The sequence below is a fragment of the Vipera ursinii genome (genome assembly GCF_947247035.1).
Source record: "Vipera ursinii genome assembly, chromosome: 1".
Lineage (NCBI taxonomy): Eukaryota > Metazoa > Chordata > Lepidosauria > Squamata > Viperidae > Vipera > Vipera ursinii.
This window is the reverse complement of record NC_139512.1, coordinates 341,809,337-341,830,038: the sequence shown is the minus strand read 5'-3', so window position 1 is coordinate 341,830,038 and position 20,702 is coordinate 341,809,337. Positions and strand designations below refer to the sequence as shown.

The window sequence follows — 20,702 nt, the reverse complement described above, 5'->3', positions numbered from 1 at the left end:
TAAGATATGCCTGGTGTTTTGTGGTCTATTTACAATAACCAGGATGTATAATTGCCTTCAGGTCAGCAAAAGGGGTGATTAGTGGGTTAAGGAGTGGAGAAGAAGAGGGGGGAAAACACATAACAGCTGTTCTAGGCCTGGGCAATGGCTTTTAAAGACTGTTGTTCTCTGTCAAGAAGGCAGGCCACAAATGTTAGAATCCCCATTGAATCAGTATTCCTTGCAGTAAGGAGGGACGACAAATACCACAGATAATCTCCAATTCATAAGTAGTTGCTTGTGAATGGTTTAGATTAAAGTCAGGAAAGAGAGCCAGTTGCAGTTAATGTAGAATACCTATGTGTATGGGTGCAGACAGACTAATACTACAAGGACAAGAACCTGAACTTATTTATAAAATATGATCTTTTGGAGCATTTGACTTTGAGCAGGGAGTAAGACATGGTTGTATAAACTTCCCTTGAGTGTTTAATGTGTTTATGGACAAACATATAAGGTATGGTTGCTATGATGTTAGAGGTGCAGTCGTTGGTGAGAGGAAAGGGTGTGCATTTTTGTACACAGATGAAGTCATCATTTTGGCTGACAGCTCAAATGATTTCCAGTAAATGTCAGTCATAAAATATGCCACAGGAAGGACCACAGATCTGAAAATTAATATACTGAAGATAAAGGTGGCTGTATTTGAGGGGAAAAAGAGCAAACAAATCCAAGTTATGCATAAATGGCAAAAAGCTAAAGCAAGTCAAAGTATTTCTATTGTATTATGTTTATTCAATAAGGTATTTTTGCTGCCTTGAGTTTACCAAGCATTAGAAGAAAAATAGGATAAGATGATGATGACAATGACGATACAATAGTGTCTGGAGCAGCTTGTACTTACTTATGAGAACTGATTGTTAAGTATTCTGCAATTCTGCAAGCTAGATGAGACCAGAGCTGAGTTGAAATGGCTATTGTGCCAATCAGCTGTATGGCAACCAGCAGCATGGCATGGTGGCAGCCATGGAACTAGCAGAGCTGGTGGTTATGGAGTTACATAAAGTCACTTTGGATAGCAAGACGAGCAGCATATACATTTAATAAATACCAGTGTTAAATAGCGGGTTCTTTGGCGCAGGAATGAAGACGCGTAACTGAGTACAGGGTAACTCATAGTTTATTTCGTGCAGAAACTGTACTGGGGAAATGGCTGCAACTATCCGCAATATATAGTCTAGCCCACAGGTCTGCAACCCGCGGCTTCGGAGCCACATGCAGCTCTTTCAGCCATTTCCTACGGCTCCCAGTCCTCTGCCATGTGCAGTCCAAAAAAAAAAAGTGGGACTAAAAAAGTTCAACCAATCAATTCAAATATGCAGGGTAGGTGCATATCTCGCCTTGGCTCCACTCTTCAGTCAAACCCTGTTCTGCACATGTGTGCATGTACGCGCATGTGCACACATTTTTTGCGGCTCCCAGTTTTTCCTTTTGTGAGGGAACCAGTTCCGAGTGGCTCTTTCACTGTTTCAGGTTGCTGACCCCTGGTCTAGCCCCTAGGCGGCAGCCAATAGGTTTGAATCAACCATTGCCACCTGGAGATAGCCAACTGCAGCACAGGAGACTTGTAGTCTGGGTTGCTGGAGAGCCGTTAGCTGCTCCAGCAACCCATGTGGTATTCCTCAAGAGCCCAGTACATAACACCCCTCCCCTCTTAGAACAGACCATAATAACAGTCTCAACAATTATCAAGACTCATTATCCAAACACACTAAAGTAAAAGTGATAATAATAATAAAAAATAAAAAAACAATGTAGGTTACAATGTTATTAAACAACGTCTGAATGAATAGGCTTCAAAGATGGCACTTTTAGACAGATACATCATAGCACTAGTTTCTGTAGTATAGTGGCAAACAGGAATTACAACACTATATAGCTCTTTATTTTACAATGTAATCTGCAAGATATGAAGGAGGCTTGTGTGCCCTAGAGGAACGTCTCGGAGTTCCTATCACTTTGTGGTCTACCAGCTTACCCAGTGGGCTGGGTAGACTTGTGTCCCTTTGTGCTCCTGAGTCAAGGGGATTCGATGCTCTCTGGCTGGCCTCTCCAGGATGGCCCACCCCAGAGTCAGACTGTTCGGCAGAGTAGGCACAACGGTTGCTGAAGTTTGGTTGGCTTGCTCCTTCAGGGGATCCATGTTGCATTCCAGGACTCCCCAGTTCTCCCTCCGGTTCCACCTCAGTTAAGAAGGAAAAGTCCTGATAGTCCATGTGAGGAATGGCTTGGCCGCAGGTTTGAGGACCTTGGGAGGGACTTATGATACAGTCCTCACTTAGTGGCCGTTCTGGAAACCATTTCCTAAGCTGATCAATGTGTTGTCTGACAACTCGCCCTCCCACCAACCCCACTTCATAAGATAGGGGTCCAGATGCCTTGGTAATTTGACCAGGAACCCACAGATTCCCATGACCATAGTTCCTGGCCCAAACCCAATCGCCCATCTGCAGCCCCCTTGGGGGTTTTGGTCGAGAGGCTTCTGCTGCCACTCTATCTGTATGCAACCTGTCCAGTTTAGTGATCAAATGCCTCCCCCAACGTAGTTCTGCAGGACTTTTGCCTGTAGCAGTGTAGGGCATAGAATGCTGGCAGAGTAAAAAAATCTGCTAATCTGTGATGCCAGTCACCTGTGACAATGCGCTTGCTTCCTTCGTTGTCCTCACCATACGTTCAGCTTGACCATTAGAAGATGGATGAAAAGGTGCAGATGTTGCATGTCTGATGAGATTAGCTCTAAGGAAGGCCTGAAATTCAGCAGCAGTGAATTGGGCCCCATTGTCTGAAACTAAGACATCTGGCAACCCATGTGTGGCAAAGAGTTTTCTCAGCACCTGGATGGTCCTAGCAGTAGTCATGTTAGGAACTGGAATTACTTCCAGCCATTTAGAGTGGCTATCCACTACTATAAGGAAGAGCTGTCCCTGAAAGGGCCCAGCGTAGTCTATGTGAATCCTAGACCAGGGAGTGTGCATTTCCTACCACCTGTGAACTGGAGCCTGTGGCATTTCAGGCCTAGATTGCTGGCATGTATAACAACCATGGACTTGAGCCTCAATGTCCTTATCAAGGCCAGGCCACCAGAGGTAGCTTCTAGCTAAAGCTTTCATTCTGACAATGCCTGGATGGCCTTCATGTAATGATTGTAAAACCCTGTCTCTTAGAGAAGTGGGAATTATGACTCTGTTTCCCCATAAAATGCACCCTTTATGGGCAGATAACTCATGCCTCCTGACAAAATAGCTCTGAAATTCTGAGCCTGGACTTTTATCCAACCAGCCTGTGTATACCTATGATGACACTCTACTAAGTATTTTATCTGTGGCAGTTTCAGCAGCAATGTCCCCTGCAGGGAGGGGAAATTAAGGTATGTCCTGTATGGACAATATTCTAGCAGCTGGAGCCGGATCTGGATCCATTAGTGGCAGTGGTAGTCTACTGAAAAATACCCGGTGCAACACTGACTCCAAACTGTAAGTGTTTAACTTTGAAAGCCCCCCTGTGAGTCATGATCGTTTGAGCCGCGGCTGTGGCTTCATCAACCGGTAATTGCTGATAAGCCTGTGATAAATCAAGTTTAGCAAAAATAGTACCCCCTTGCAAGGAGGCTAAAATATGGTTGACCACTGGGACCAGGTAAGCATGTTGCTTGAGGGCTTTATTTACAGTGCATTTATAGTCATCACAAATGTGAATTTCCCCGTTGGTTTTAAGTGGAGTGACTATAGGAGTTTCCCACTCCCCACCATCAACAGGCTGTAACACGCCCTGTTCTACAAGCTTATCGATTTCGGAATCAATTTTATGTTTTAAGGCAAAGGGGACCCTACAAGGCTTAACCCTGATTGGAACTACGTTGGGATCTAGCTTAAATGAGATAGGCAGGCTTGTGTATGTTTCTAGGGTTGAATCAAAACATCTGCATATTCCTCACATACTGACACGAGGTCTGTAGTTTGTGTCCGGTTTATGCCAGTAATCTGAATACCTAAGGCATCAAACCAATCAAGTCCAATTAGACTCGTTCTCTGGCCCCCTACTACTATTACTTCCAGGTGCTCCAAAAACTCTTTAAACTTTACCAACAAAGTGGCTTGTTCCTTAACTTTAACATGAGCATTTTGAAAGTCAGTTAGGATTATATCTGAGGGTCTTAGTTTGGCCCAATTGTTACTGCGCCTACACACGAAGTTAAAAGTGTCTTGAGAAATAATTGAGACTGCAGAGCCAGAGTCCAATTCCATCTTACATGGAACTCCTTGTAGCTCTACCATGAGCTTAAGTTCAGGTTTGAGGGGATGTCGAGCCCCGGTGTGGCATACACTTCTACGGCTTCTGAAAAACTCCACACTAACTGGACCCTGGGCCCCAGTACCTTTCCTAGTCGGTTCTTCCAACTGGTGTTTGGGTGGCCAGTCTCTCTGGCGGGCTCTGCAAACCACTGTGATGTGGCCTGTCCTTCCGCAAGCTCTGCACGTGGCTGATCAAAATCTGCAATTGGCACGAAAATGGTTGCCGCTGCAGCCCTTACATCTCGGTAAGAGAACTGCCTTGTAACTGTCCTCTCGCTGTTGGCTGTTGCAGTGTTGCGCGTTGGGTTGCTTTTGGAGTTGGTTGATTTCAGGTTCTTCTTCCTCGGAAGATTCTTGGGTGCATTTGGCATCCTCAAGGTGGACCGTTTCTTCAAACTTTGTCAATTTGGCAGGCTATACTGTTTGAACTGCAGCCCCGGCGGCTTCGGCGACCATCACTTTGTCTTGTGTTTCAGAAAATGTTAAGTTTGGCCTAGCTAAGAGTCTCTGCTGAAGTGTTCTGTCCCGTAGGCCGCAGACGAGCCAGTCTCATAGTCGCTCTTCTAAATTTGAAAATTTGCATAGGCGTGCGGCCTGCCTTAGGCCCACTATGAATTCCGAAGCTGATTCACCAGGTAGCTGCATTCTTTGGTTGAACTTGAACCGCCAAGCCATTTCAGACATCTTGGGCTGGAAATGCCTGGTTAGCTTCTTTTTGAGATCTGCATAGGAGACCGCTTTAATCGGTGTCGGCGCGAAAAGGTTCTCGGCCAAATCAAAGGTTGCTGGGCCGCACACACAGAGTAGCATTGCGGCCTTCAGTCCTTCTTCCGCGATCTGATTGGCCCTGAGGTAGTTTTCTACTTGTGATAAATATGATGGCCATTCCTCCGGTTGTTTCACATCGAATTCTCGCAGTTTTCTGACCTTCAGCATTCTTTCTTGCTGGTTCCTGCATTCTTCCGAATCCTGCTTCCAGGCTCAGGGAATGAGTCCACTGAGCACGAGGTCGCTAGCGTAGCTTGCTAGCCAACCTTGGGGGGGGGGGAGAAATCCCTTTTCCCTCTGGCATGCACTGCCTTTCCCTTGTACACTTCAACTCTTTATTCAGTGAAGCAGGATCCCACCTTCGTCGCCACTGTTAAATAGCGGGTTCTTTGGTGCAGGAATGAAGACGCATAACTGAGTACAGGGTAACTCATAGTTTATTTTGTGCAGAAACTGTACTGGGGAAATGGCTGCAACTAGCCGCAATATATAGTCTGGCCCCTAGGCAGCAGCCAATAGGTTTGAATCAACCATTGCCACCTGGAGATAGCCAACTGCAGCACAGGAGACTTGTAGTCTGGGTTGCTGGAGAGCCGTTAGCTGCTCCAGCAACCCATGTGGTATTCCTCAAGAGCCCAGTACATAACAACCAGCACATTATGGCATGTATGTGAGACAGCGTCTGCATCTTGCTTCTCTCATCCCCTGTAGGCACCTCTGGACTCAAGTCTCCTGATAATCCTTTCTGCCCTCATCTGAATCTTATATTTTTTAAAATCCTTGTTAAAGCATGATACCCCAAAAGGAGCACGGTACTTGTGAAAGAGCCTAATCAAAGCCTAATCAAATCAATTACTTCCTCTGACTGAACTGTATGATTTGTCCTAGACAGAAAAACCCTGTGCCAAGGAAAATGTTAAACTAGAAATTTTTCCCCATACACTATATGAAAGTCTCTTTTTAAAAAAAAAGATATACTACAATTTTGTTTTCTTTAATTCTACTGCCATTAATTCATTAAATAAATTTAACATGAAACAGTCACTTTGATCAACTTCTGAGATGTTATCATTTTATAAGATATTACCATTTAAATTTTTATTTTACATTTTTCATTTCTGATTTTTATGTTCTCCCTTTTCCTTACTGAACTTTTCATATTCCCAGGCAGAAAGCTACTATCCTCCCAAAGAGGCAGCAGTTGCATATTTTTGGCCAAAACATTATAGTGAGTGCAAGAAACCAGGTCTTTCTCAAATATAAAAGGAAAAGTCTGTTTTTGAATGCTGCACAGGCAGAGAGAGACTCATCTGGGAACTTGTCTACCTAATGGTTTCAGAATCTATGTGGCAACCAGTCTGGTGTTGTTTAATAAGAATTTCTCAAATAGTCTATTTGCAGTTTCAGAAAGATTTCTTAGAAATTTCAGTGGCTTTATTTAAGAACAAACATTGTGAAACATCTATTTGGTGGATGGCACTTCTAAGAATCAATAATGGAAGTATTAAAGAAAATCAGAACAATTTTACTATATTTCATTTTTGTCTTTAATCAAATGGATTCTGCAGGTTTTTGAAGCAGTATAAAAGATCCAAGATCCATAGAGAGATCATTCTTACTTCTTTATTACTGACATCATATTTACCTGAAAGGAAAACTATGCCCCCCCCAAAATTAAATTAATAATTGGGGAGTCATTTTACATTTGCTAAAATTCCAATAAGGGAAGTAATAGATTCCTTTGCTCTAAGTTTTGTCTGACATCTTCAATGTCATGTTTTTTGAGGTACAGTTGGTATTTAATTTGGGGGCAGAAGGGTTGTAGGAGTGCTATTCAAGCATCAGTGCAGTCAATACAAGGTTAAGACAGAAAAGTTAGAACACAGAGTAATTTCGGCACACCTTTCAAATCTGTTGGAAAAAATTCTCCTTGCACACTTTGTTCTGTATCTCTATGTTTAAAAAGGAAAGAGATTTAAAAACAAAACAAACTTTGTAATTTCACGTAGAAGAGGTTGGAGGTAACTCTACTCCTCTACCTAGAGGTGCTAGCCTATGGCTGAGCAAGTGAGCTCAGCATTCTTCATAAACTACAATTCCCAGAATTCCTTGGGAGAAACCAGGGCAACTAAACTGTTTACATTCTCAAAGGAGAAGCTGAAGCCTTAGTTACCAGAAGCCTTAGTTACCAAACACAGAGGGAGATGAACCAGGCACAAACTCTGCTGCTTGACGGTCTCATCAAGACAAAGCATGTAGCCAATGCTGCCCTTATCAGAATATCCGACATGGCTGTGATGACAGCAACTTCAGGCTTTAATATTCAGAACTGGGCCTCAGTCTTTGTCCAAGCCTTCTACAACAACCCGGCCCAAATGCGAAAGGAAGGGCAGTACTTTAATGACCGTTATTATAAATGCTTCCGAGCAGATGGCAACTCCATCTATCTTAAAGCAAAAGAAGAGGGAGTGATACTAGTTAAAACGGGAACCTTCGTCTTGGTCGGAACCTACTCCCAAGGCATGTACCCTAGTGTCTGTGTCGAGGCGGTGGAGAAACTAGCAGACTACCTGAGAGCAAAGGGGAACTGAAGAAAGGAAGAAGGAAAGGAGCAAGAGAACTTTCTACCCAAAATTCTCGCTTGGCACAAACAGGAAAAGAAACGTCCCTTTTTGAACAGCACAATGGCTTCCCTGCAGGTCAAATCTCAATGGACGTGTCCTTTGGAGGCACACAAGACAATCCCCAGCATCATCATTAAGCACTTTCAAAGTACAGACAAGCATATTGATGTGGAATTGAATTATTACAAGCCTATTTCCAGAGAAGGATACGGCAGGCAAGCATAGGCAGAGACTGGGACCATCTCCTTGCTATTTACCTGAGATGAGAGGAAACAGGCCGAAATTGGCCGAGCTATTGCCATAGCAACCACAACTGGTAAGGTTCAGCACTGTCGAGGGAGAGGACCATCGGATTGCCAAGTCAAAGGGCCAGTGGGACTCCATGGGAAATTTCCTGTTAGAACAAGCTCTGCCATTGGACGGAGTAAGGCAGCAGACTAAAAAGGCAGCAAACCATAGTTTTCTTGGTTTACTCTCAAGAAAAGGCAATTTTTGGATTTTGGCTTGCCTCAGTTACAACCTGGATTGCCTTGGGCCCCCTGCACCTGAACCTGGATTCCAGAAAGACCTGCATTTGTTGCCAGACATAAACAATGCTTTCCATCAGATCTTGGGGGCACATTGTCTTTGCCTTGGCTAGTAATAAACATGGCAGCTTTTTTCAAGCTGAGGACTACACCCAGCCACAGACTGGCATGCCAGCATTGTGCCACTTTGAAAGCAGACAGATCTGAGACAAAGGAGTGGGTGAGCAAGGAGCAATTTTAAATTTGAGTTAATCGTTGTTAATTGTAAATGTTCAATAAATGTGGTTAATGGTATTCCCTGTCTGAATTATTTTGCTCTTTTCTCCCATTAAGCACTACAGTTGGGGAGGGCGACTTTTGAAGAAATACAAGCATACCTTGAGGATATTGTGGGTTTGGTTCCAGACCACTGCAATAAAGCAAATATTCCAATAAAGTGAGTCACACACATTTTTTTGGTTTCCAAGGGCATATAAAAATTATGTTTACAATAAAGTGTAGTCTATTAAGTGTGCAGCAGCACTATATCTTAAAAACAGAACAATGTAGATACCTTAATTAAAAAAAGATTTTATTACTAAAAAGTGCTAATCATCTGAGCCTTCAGCAAGCCATAATCATTTTGTTGGTGGAGGGTCTCGTAAAAAAACAACACAGTATCTGCAAAGCGCAATAAAGCATAATGCAATAAAATGTGGTATGCTTGTACAGGGGGCCACACACAAGGCTTTCTAAGTCCATATGTGGCCCTGGGGCATAAAAGCGGTCATCTCATATTTAGAGAGGAATAAATAACCATTTTTATTCTTTTTCCCCCATCTTTTCTCTGTCTCTTTCTCATCCCCATCCATTCACCACTTTTGTTTTACCAATACTTTTTTCTTTCAGCCCTGCAGTTTGCTGGAAAAGAGACAAATTTCTTTTGCTATAAATCTTAACTCCTCCCACCCCCCCACACACACAAGGCTGACAAAGTTAGGCTAAGGACTGCAGGTTGATTACCTCTAATATGGAAACTTGGAGGGAAAGCCTGGGATGCAACATAGAACAATACAATGTCAATAAAATGAGACCATTTTAATATCCGAATTTCCAAAGCCGGTTTTCTCACCTGGCAGAATCTTCTTTACCCATACTGGGACACAGAAATAAAACAAGAGGCAAAAAAGCAAGCAATGCAGGATTTAGAATAGTGGTCAGTGTGTTTTCCTCCAGCTAACATATTAATTTCTGTACATACTATCATCCCAGACAATTAAAAATAATTCTATTTTTACTTCTGACTAGCTTAGTCAAAAGATCCAGATCTCATCTAAGAAAGCCCCAGGAGCTGCTATGTAGAGGCTTTAAGCCAATCCCACATTAATGAATAATTTTACTAAAGATATTTTGATTTGACTGCTTCTCCAAGGACTTCAGGAAGCATATGCGATTCCCCCCCCCCGTCTCCTAATTTCATACAACAGCTGAATAAACGAGACAGACAGACAGACTTACAGACAGGGAAAGAGAGAGATGAAATAACTCCAGATCACCAGGCTGAATTTCTGGTTAACAGCTTAAGTGTTTCAAACCTTCATTCCACAATACTCATCAAAGAGGTACATCTTAGATAACACAGATTCCAAGAGGCTAAACGTTATTCCAAACAGATGGTCATATAAATTCACAAATAACAATAATAGCAATAATCATGAGGAAGAAGCATGCCCACGTACAAATACATCCATCCTTGCAGGAGGTCCTCAAGTTACAAAAGCAATTGGGATGTGGTTGTAAAGCTTGATGTCACGTGACTGGATTGCTTAGCAACGGCAATCCCAATTGCTGTCAAAACCCCAGGAACATGTGGGTCGTTAAACAAGGACCTCGCGTAACAATGTGGAAAGAGGTGGGATTCCCAGGCAAGCAGCCCAGCACGCAGTGAGGTAGTTGCTATGAGTGGTTGCTTGCTGCTTTTTTGCCTGCCTGCCTGACTGCACTCCATAGTGCCTGCCCACAGCATCTGTCTACCCACCATTCCATAGTGCCTATAGCACCTACCCATCTACCCAATCATGCCAGACAAACGGGCAGTGGCATGGTTGGGCAGATGGGTAGGTACTATAGGTGCTATGGAGTGGAGGGCAGGCAGATGCTGTGGGCGGGCACTATGGAGCATGGTCAGTTTCCCAGCTGACTTTGCTTGCACGAAGACAGAATGGAAGGTGGCAAATGGCAATGATAGCACTGTAGGATGGTACAAATGTTGAAATTGTGAGCTATCATGTCTCCCCTATTTCTTCTTTTCTTTAGACTAGCCGAACCCAAGTCCTGCAGCCGTTCTTCATATGTTTTAGTCTCCAGGGCTTTGATCATCTTATAAGGTCTAAGTAAGGTCTAAGACTATCTCACTAGGAGAGGGCATTCCAAGGTTAGGCATCACCACTAAGTAAGCTTGTTTCTATGATTTATCTGTTATATGTCACTATTTTTTAGTAATTTTTAGTAATTTATTAATATTTCTATACCGCCCTTCTCCCGAAGGACTCAGGGCAGTGTACAGGGCAAGAATAAAACACAGAGTTACAAAAATTAAAAGGTAATTAAATACATGCCCATAAAAACAGTTGATACATAATAAAAACCCCAATAAAATGATAGTAAAAACCCCACCAATTCCCCCTCAGGCCAGGCCGGCTTGTTCGAACAAGTATGTTTTCAGATCGCGGCGAAAGGAGCGAAGATCGGGCGCTGTCCGGAGCTCAACCGGTAACTGGTTCCATAGCTCCGGGGCACCCACAGAGAAAGATCTCCCCCTGGGGGCCACCAATCTACATTCTCTGACCGGTGGCACCCTGAGGAGGCCCTCTCTGTGGGAACGCACAGGGCGGAGGGAAGTTGATGCCGGCAGCAGGTGTTCCCTAAGGTACTCCGGACCCATGCCATGTAGGGCTTTAAACACCATTACTAGTACCTTGAATCTCACCCGGAAGACAACTGGTAACCAATGCAGCTCACGGAGCAGAAGTGTGACATGGGAGTATCGGGAGACTCCCAACACAACTCTCGCGGCTGCATTCTGTACCAGTTGGAGCCTCCGGGTGGTCCTCAAGGGAAGCCCCATGTAGAGAGCGTTGCAGTAGTCTAGACGAGAGGTCACGAGCGCGTGAGTGACCGTGCATAAATCATCCCGGCTTAGATAGGGCCGCAACTGGCGCACCAGGCGAACCTGGGCGAAAGCCCCCCTAGTCACAGCCACCATGTGATCTTCCAAAGTGAGCCGTGAATCTAGGAGGACTCCCAAGTTGCGAGCCCTATCTACGGGGGGCAATAATTCACCCCCCATAGAAAGAGATGGAATATCCGAATAGACCCGGGATGAAGGTATGCAAAGCCACTCAGTCTTGTCGGGGTTGAGTTGAAGTCTGTTCCTCCCCATCCAGACCCGAACCGCCTCCAGGCAACGGGACATCACGTTGAGGGCATCACTGGGGTGGTTTGGGGTCGAAAGGAAAAGCTGGGTATCATCAGCGTACTGATGATACCCAACTCCAAAGCCACGAATGATCTCACCCAGCGGTTTCATGTAGATGTTGAACAGGAGAGGCGAGAGGACCGACCCCTGAGGAACTCCGCAAATGAGAGACCTCGCGGTCGACCTCTGCCCTCCTGTCATAATTCACTATGAGAATTATCTGTAGTTGAGTTTACAACTATGATCTCTGCTAGGAGCATGTGCATACTGTTCTTTGTGTATGGTAAATCAATAAATACACCTTAGGTTGTAGGTAATAGATGGGAGGATGTTTCATTACATGTAATGTGCTGGGAATGGTCGTAAAGTATAATTGACATTTGTGAAGCCTCTCAATAAAATGAACAAAGCATGATGGCAATTGTATGTTTAACTGAATCGAAACTTGAAATTGCTCATGAGAATGGCAAGGTATCACAGCCACTTTTGTAAGCCAAGGGTGAAGAGAATATGGCCTTTAAATATTTATAGAACTACAACCCAGAGGATTCAAGACCACTGCCCATACTAGTTGAATCAAACATCTGTAGTGCCAAATTCTCCAACTTTGTGTCAAGCACTTGGAAATGAATTCCAGATCTCTTTTCTCTTTCTTGTAAAATCCTCTTTTGAGAGCCTGACAGCTGCTGTAATTTGCAGTGCAGGCAAAGTAATGAAGCTGAAAAAGCAAAGAAACTACAATTCGGACACCCAACCAAATGAAAGGCCTTCTTTCCAGATTGGTGGCTGAAAATTTTGCATGATAAGAAAGCTATGATGTACTGGGAATATCTAGTAAGCAAGGAACACAATCAAATATTGACGACAATGGAGAAATAGGCAAAAATCCATGCAATAAGATTCCAAAATAAATAATGTAAAAAAAAACTTGGTTTCTTTTTACAAAGGCAATGGAGGAAATACCTAAATCAAAATATCAACTAAGCAGGTTTTAAGTGGGTTAAAGTCAATTTAACCCACAGATAACTAACATGCTGTGCCAGAATAGACAAGGTCCGGAGTACCTTAGGGAACACCTGCTGCCGGCGTCAACTTCCCTCCACCCTGTGCGTTCCCACAGAGAGGGACTCCTCAGGGTATCACCGGTCAGAGAATGTAGATTGGTGGCCCCCAGGGGGAGATCTTTCTCTGTGGGCGCCCCGGAGCTATGGAACCAGTTACCGGTTGAGCTCCGGACGGCGCCCGATCTTCGCTCCTTTCGCCGCAATCTGAAAACATACCTGTTCGAACAAGCCGGCCTGGCCTGAGGGGGGATTGGTGGGGTTTTTTATTATTATTTTATTGGGGTTTTTTATTAATGTACCAACTGTTTTTATGGGCATGTATTTAATTACCTTTTAATTTTTGTAACTCTGTGTTTTATTCTTGCCCTGTACACCGCCCTGAGTCCTTCGGGAGAAGGGCGGTATAGAAATGTTAATAAATTAAAATTAAATTAAACTACAGCTGAGCTCTGCAAAATATGTCACTAAAGTGGATGCATCCAAGGACTGATGCATCCTGGTATCCCATGCAGTTTTTATCTCCCTCCTCTATATTAGTCTGAAAGAGAAAAGTGACTATACAGTACCAAGGTTCACAGTCAGAGAACGCTTGCTAAGAAGAAAGGAGGGGGCCCAAAAAACAGGCATATTGTGTGGCAGCCCCCCCTTCCCTGAAATGGCTTGCCCCTAAAGGCTTAGTGACCCCCCCCCCCACACACACACACACACACTCATAGCATTGTGGGAGTCTGTATAAATTTAGGTTGTTCTGAAAGGTATTTGGAATTTGCTATTTTATATTTACTGGCAACAAATGTGAGCATTATTAAATAATTAGTATATACAGTTATCTTTGGGGTTTATTGTATTACTGTGCTATTTCATTGGCCATGTTACATTGTGCCTAAAATTCTTGAAACTGAAGTACATACATTCCACAAATATATGAATGAGCAGCAAAAATGGTGTAAATAAATGTATAAATAATCAAGAGAAGGACAAAGATGCTGAAAGTGACACTGAAATTCTACCCAATTTCAAATGTGTATAATGTTTGATATAATACAGTATATTCAAAACAAGATATTCAAGATTTCTGGTTTTTTGAATTCTTAGAAGGACTAAGATCTATTCAGAGGATAGATCTAGAAACAGTTAGCTATAACAGCTACAGTTGTTTACAGACTTAGGAACCCTGATCAAAATACAGGTAATCCTCGATTTACAACCAGTCATTTAGTGACCATTCAAAGTTACAACAGCACTGAAAAGAGTGACTTATGACCATTTTTCACATTTATGACCGTCGCAACATCCCCATGATCACATGACCAAAATTCTGATGCTTGGCAACTGGTTCATATTTAAGACGGTTGCAGTGTCCTGGGTCATGTGATCACCTTTTGTGACCTTCTGTCAAGCAGAGTCAATGGGGAAGCCAGATTCACTTAACAACTGTGTTACTCAATTAACTGCAGTGATTCACTTAACTGTGGCAAGAAAGGTCGTAAAATGGGGCAAAATTCACTTAACAAATGTTTCGCTTAACAACAGAAATTTTGGGCTTAATTGTGGTCATAAGACAAGGACTGCCTCTATATGTTTCATGAATCCTATGTGCTTGCTTTCAGAATTTTTTTACTTCTCCTTGCACCTAAGCATTGTGCTTTGAGATTGTGTATTAGTCACTGGCATGGGAAACAGCATGTAGAAGACTTAATGCATTCAGCTAAATATAAACATATCCAAGAAGTTAATGTGTGAAATTCTTTAATTAAGAGAGGAGAAAGGTAATGGTTTTGGAATGGCATTTACACGACCGAGAATTGAGTATGATGGAAACTCTCTATAATGGATCTCAAAAACATAGCATATGCAAAGAAACTTGAGAACAATTCTGAGCAAGAAGAATTGTGCAAGGTAGAGTAAGAAAAAAACTCCAAAGGCAAGAATTTAGCCTACTGGACTACAGGACATATCTGCAAGCTGTTACTGATTCCAAAGAAACTGTTCCAAAAAAAGTGAAGGGCACCCAAAATTATGCCATAATAGTGTTTAATTCAAATCTGTAATTCTGCATATAAATGTACACTCAACTTTACAGGCAGAGACTTAACTTTCAACCACATTGCCTTGGAAGAGTGAGGAAGATTCTCAGGGATGACTCACACCCTGGACGGTATCTCTTTACTCTCCTACCATCGGGTAGGAGATATAGGAATATAGCCAGCCGTACCAACAGGTTGAAAAACAGCTTTTATCAGTGGGCTGTTAGGCTTTTAAATGGGATATAATCTTATGCAGAATTGACTTGGGAGGCCGGTGTGTGGTGTAGTTGGTTCACATGGTGTGGTAGGATGGAGGGTTTGTTGTCGCAGTGTGTTGGGGGGAGAGAGCACGGGGGGGGGAGGCTCAGCTAATCTCAATGTACACATGTTGTACTTTGACAATAAAGGTATTATTATTATTATTATTATTATTATTATTATTATTATTATTATTATTATTATTCAAATTGTGCAGGGGTTTTTTGCTTAGGTAGTCAATGAAAAATACACTTTGACCAGATGTGCCTAAAACATTTTCATACATTTGTTAGAGAACTTGCTATGGTCAGATGAAGGCTAGTTTCTATGAGAAGAAGCAAATAGTGGCAGCAGGAACATCCTTAGCAGAACTGTTTAAATCAGTTCTCTAGCTGTTCTTTGTATTTTTTTTAAACTGCAGGTAGTAGGGACGTACCTTTAAGCATATCTTCGCAAAAGCTAGACACTTTATTCTGGGGAAAAAATATACGCTAAGGAAAGTAGGTTTGGCCCTATATCCTGAACTACCACAAAGTCACAGCATGCAGACTACCCTTCCCAGAATAATCAGGTAGCGTAATTGTCGCCCTTAATGAATCACTGCTATCCCTTTAAAACATAAAGAAAATCTGTATGTAAAAAGGACAGAAGACAGAGTTGACATTTATATGAGCAAACGTAAAACAGTTGTCATTAGTGGGCTGCATCAAATTGGTGCCAAGATTCCAAGTTGGTGGGGGACATTTTAGCCTCCCAAAAGAAAATCCTCATCTTTGAACTTCTAAGCACATGGGAGAAGGGAAACAGACTAGATTGAGGTGTCAGCATTATCTTGGATTCAAATCAATCAAGTTGATGCACGTTGCAATAATTAGTGCACATCACCTCTGGGCTGCCCCCTTCCATATGTTCTTTATATCAGGATTTAGCAGTCTGGGTGGCTGAATAGGCTCATTTCCTGTTCTAGCTAAAAAACCCTTTGCTCCAAACAGAGAAAGAAAGAGAGAGAGAGAAATAAAGTCAAGCTTATTATACAGCAGAATTGTTTGAATAAATGCCTTCAAAGCCAAAACAACAATTCCTGCTAAGTTCTTCATTATCTTACCAACCTAACAAAGATACAAGAACAAGGAATAAACAAATAAATACTGATGAGTCCCCAAGGCTAGTGTGCCTCACATGTTTCATCACACAGATTTATTTGCAGCATCTTCCATGATCCAGGTCCCAAAATTGAAGGATGCTAGAAATATTGAATCTAGGATTCAGGCAGCTCGAGTCAAATAATTCCTTTAAGTGGAGAAGAAACTCTCCAGATATTTTGTTGTTAGAGGTGAAAGATAAAATAGTAGTCTCCTTTCACATAAATAAATTGTTTGGATTAGTGTGAGCACTCTTCATTCATGTGAGTGGAGCTTTGCGCCCTCTGTTCTGTACCAGCCTGCTACCGGCCCTGCAGAAAAGGCAGGGACAACCCGTTTACAAACGGCAAGAGGCTGGAATTAAGCCTGCCAAATTTATTAACATAAAACAGAGCAAAACAAGATACCAACTATGAAACAGGAGCTATGAAACAGGAACTATTCAAGCGGTTGCCTTCAGCAAACCAGCCCTCCCACGCATTCCCCTTTTATACAGTTCAGGGCGTGGCTTCTCTCTGCCTCCTTCCGAGGTGCCCCATTGCCTTCCTCTGTTTACTCCTGATTGACTGCCTCCTGCGTTGGGCGTCCTTGAACAGGGCCAGCTGTGGGTCATCTTCATCCACGCTGTCAGGCTCACACAGCTGGGTCTCTGTCGTGACCAGGTGGGAGGGGCCTGGCTGAGGGCTCTCATCAGCAAGCTCTCCAACCCCCTCAGCAAGCTCTTCAACACCCCCCTCCTCCTCTGAGTCGTCCGACCCAACTGCCGAACCCACAGGCTGACCCTGAATCACAACACCCTCTGCTCACAGGCGAAATTCCATTCGCACAAGTGGAGGGCATGCGCACTCACCGCTTGCACCAAGAGAGCTGTGCATATGGGTATGCAAGTGCCACTCAAATACATCCCGCCAGGCCGGACCACCAAGGTGGAAAGATTGGGCACCACTTTGTTACATGATTCAGCACACCCATTATTTGGCCAAGTACCCCCTACAAAAAGATTGAAAACAAGAAGGAGCTCTTTAGATTGCCCCAAGGAGATTGTTACTACACCTCAAAAGGAACAATTAAAAAGATGGAAACTTTAAGTTAAACATCTTCATAACTGGATAGAACCGCTTGAGGGATTGCCTGGGGGTTTGGAAGAGGAGTGGACGGCTTGGAGATGTTTAAATAAACTGTGCACTAGTTTGGCTAGAACTAAAGACCACATGGAAAAATGGGGCTTCCCTCACAGGACAAGGATATTTATTGTGAAAGTGGCACTATTCAAACAACTATCCATCTTTTACAGGACCCCATTGGACTGATATGCATACAGAATGACTTGCTGGTCACAAATATCCTTGCCATCAATGTAGCCTGGCATTGGGCTAGAACTTTAAAAATATATGTTTTTATTAAAAATTGTAATCTTTTTAAATGTAATTAATATTTTTCCCCTTTCTAGCTCCTGCATTTCTGACACAAGATGAGACAGGATCAGTAAATCTATCTCCAGGTTTGGCTAGACAAATTCTTTTGATCCCAACGTCTTTCTACTATCTTAAGAGCTTTGCTGAGCATGAGGAAAAAAAACCATTACTTCCAAGGTTTTAGGGGGAAAGACAAATTTTGCATTTCGCATATCTTTCTTCATTCCTATGGCAGCCTTCCCCAACAATGTCTATAGCTAATGCTCTTCCTGGAGAAGGATACTGGGAGTCATCATCTAAGATAGCTGGAAGGCACCAACATGAGAAAGATTGGCCTTTCCTTTTATTATGCTGAAAGATATTAGTTACCCCAAAATTATTTGCATATTGTGAGTGAAAAACATCAAAGTTACAAAGTTCTGGCTTTTATGTTAAAAATAATGTTAAAATAAAAGAAAAATAAAGGGAAATGAAATCAAACATAAGTGAATGAAAAATTAAATCAATTGAATGTTTAAAGTATTTTAAGTTCCAAATGCATTGAAAACAAATTTTCACTGGGAGCAGGAAGCTATGTCCAAACAAATAATATCTCCTCTTTCTTAAAAAAAACAACACCCTTCTATTTATACCAGGGGTCCCCAAACCCTGATCCATGGACTGGTACTAGGCCACAGCATGCCAGCAACCGGTCCGCACAAACAAGCAAAGCCCCATCTGTGGGATGAAGATAGCACACAAAAACATGTACTCAAAAGGTTGGGGACCTCTGATTTATACAGCTTCTGCTTCATATACAGTTGCAAGAAAAAGTATGTGAACCCTTTGGGATTATGTGGTTTTTTGCATGAAACGTTTGGTTGAGGTTATTGCTGCCAAAGGAGGGTCAACCAGTTATTAAGTCCAAAGGTTCACATACTTTTTCCACCCTGCACTGTGAATGTTTCCATCTTATCTTCAATTAAAACATGACAACAGCTAAATGTTTGTGTAGTATTATTTTAAGCAGACTGTGTTTTTCTATTGTTGTGACTTACCGTATTTTCCGGCGTATAAGACTACTTTTTAACCCATGAAAATCTTCTCAAAAGTCAGGGGTCATCTTATACGCCGGGTGCTGAAAATTTAGGGACAGGGCTGGCTGGAAAACCTGGAGCGGATCTCCCATTTAGTCTGCGCAGGGAAAGCGGGACCAATTGGAGAAGAAGCTGCAGTCTGTGATTTTTTACAGGCTGGGGTCTGGGCGTCTTTCCTTCTAAAGTTGAAGAGCAGCTGTAGTATATCCCAACTTGAAAGGCAGGTGGGGAAGGCAGCAGCCAGAGCAGCGGCTTAGCTCTAAGGACACATTTGACTCAGGAACTGGGCGGGCTGGCTGGAAAACCTGGAGCGGATCTCCCATTTGGTCTTTTTTTTAAAATCCCATTTATATCCTGCCCTTCTCCGAAGACTCAGGGTGGCTTACAATTTAAAGCACAAATCAATGTGCTTAGCAATAGCCTTCATTCTGTGTATATGCCTGTTTATTAGGGCTTTCGCCCCCCCCAGCAGCATTATTACAAAGTCAGCTTATTGCCCCCAACAATCTGGGTCCTCATTTTACCTACCTTGGAAGGATGGAAAGCTGAGTCAACCTTGAGCCTGGTGGGATGCGAACCTGCACTAATTGCAGGCAGCTGGTGTTACTTAAGGCTCTGCGCAGGGAAAGCTTTAGAGTGAATTAGGAAAAGTGAAAAAGTGAATTAGGAAAATAGGGAACGGTTCCTGGAATTGGGTATGTGTAGTTTAATGAACAGAAGGGTTAGGGGTGACACGATAGCAGTGTTCCAATATCTCAGGGGCTGCCACAAAGCAGAGGGAGCCAAGCTATTCTCCAAAGCACCTGAAAGCAGGACAAGAAGCAATGGATGGAAACTAGTCAAGGAGAGAAGCAACCTAGAACTAAGGAGAAACTTCCTGACAGTTAGAACAATTAACCAGTGGAACAACCTGCCTCCAGAAGTGGTGAATGCTCCAACACTGGAAGTTTTTAAGAAGAGACTGGACAGCCATTTGTCTGAAATGGTATAGGGTTTCCTGACTTAGCAGGGGGTTGGACTAGATGACCTCCAAGGTCCCCTCCAACTTATTATTATTATTATTATTATTATTATTATTATTATTATTATTATTATTATTATTATTATAGTTTAATCCACTTGCACTGTTTTATGTTTACATGTTTGATGACAAACAGCCTTATGTTTATAAGTGACAGTTTTCCTACTAAGCACCTGCATGTCATAAGCATTTGAATTAAAATTACCATATTAAAATCAAATCTGATGTTTTTTAATTTTTATTTGGTGTGCGTTGGAAGAGGGGTAGTCTTATACGGCGAGTATAGCCCAAACCCTATAATTTAACAGGAAATGTAGGGGGTGGTCTTATACGCCCAGTCGTCTTATACGCCGGAAAATACGGTACATGACGTTTAAAGCGCATTTTATGGCCAATTCATGCAAAAAGCCACATAATCCCAAAGGGGTCACATACTTTTTCTTGCAACTGTAGATGATATTTTTCTACCTGGCCACAACCCTGCAAAGAAAATTAACCTTAGATTAGAGTTGGATTTGTAGGCTTGAAGGACTGAGAAGGATTCACTTGTGTGAAGCTACCTAATGCAAAATAGGAGTCAACCTATTCTATTTGCAAACCAGTCTTGTAGCTGCTACGCTAATGATTTTTTCTGCCATTATGCCCTAAAACTTTTAAGGAGTTAAGGCCAAGGGAAAAAGCTACAGCCAATCTGTAATTTGTGTGCACAGGATGTGTCAGAACCTGGAAAGATGAAAAAGAATATATCAATCTGTTATCTAAAATCAGTTTAATTGCCCATAGCTGTCCCTCCTCCAACAAAAGCCTCATAGATAATTTCCTGCAGTTCATGCAGGTACAAGCTTGTAATGCACACTTGGCACAACACTCACCCAACTGGGCTGAATCTTATCAGATGGGCAAAAATGATGAAAGATAGGCAGTTCCTCAAATAACCAGACCCCATGCCTGTTGCCTGAATGTATTTATTTGTCTACTTCATATGGATTTTG

The 20,702-nt window shown here is 42.6% G+C and overlaps 2 protein-coding genes across 2 annotated transcripts in view; one reads left to right on the top strand and one right to left on the bottom strand.

Moving 5' to 3' along the window:
• The window catches only part of COL26A1 (collagen type XXVI alpha 1 chain), a gene marked incomplete at both ends in the record, with an annotated part of 188,679 nt that overhangs the window by 99,236 nt on the left and 68,741 nt on the right, over positions 1 to 20,702 (bottom strand). The window lies entirely within an intron of this gene.
• On the top strand, positions 7,304 to 7,690 carry PFN4 (profilin family member 4; the record flags this gene model as incomplete). The annotated part of the gene is made up of 1 exon (XM_083350232.1): positions 7,304 to 7,690. The coding sequence occupies one exon, from the start codon at positions 7,304 to 7,306 to the stop codon at positions 7,688 to 7,690; it is 387 nt and encodes a 128-aa protein (XP_083206358.1).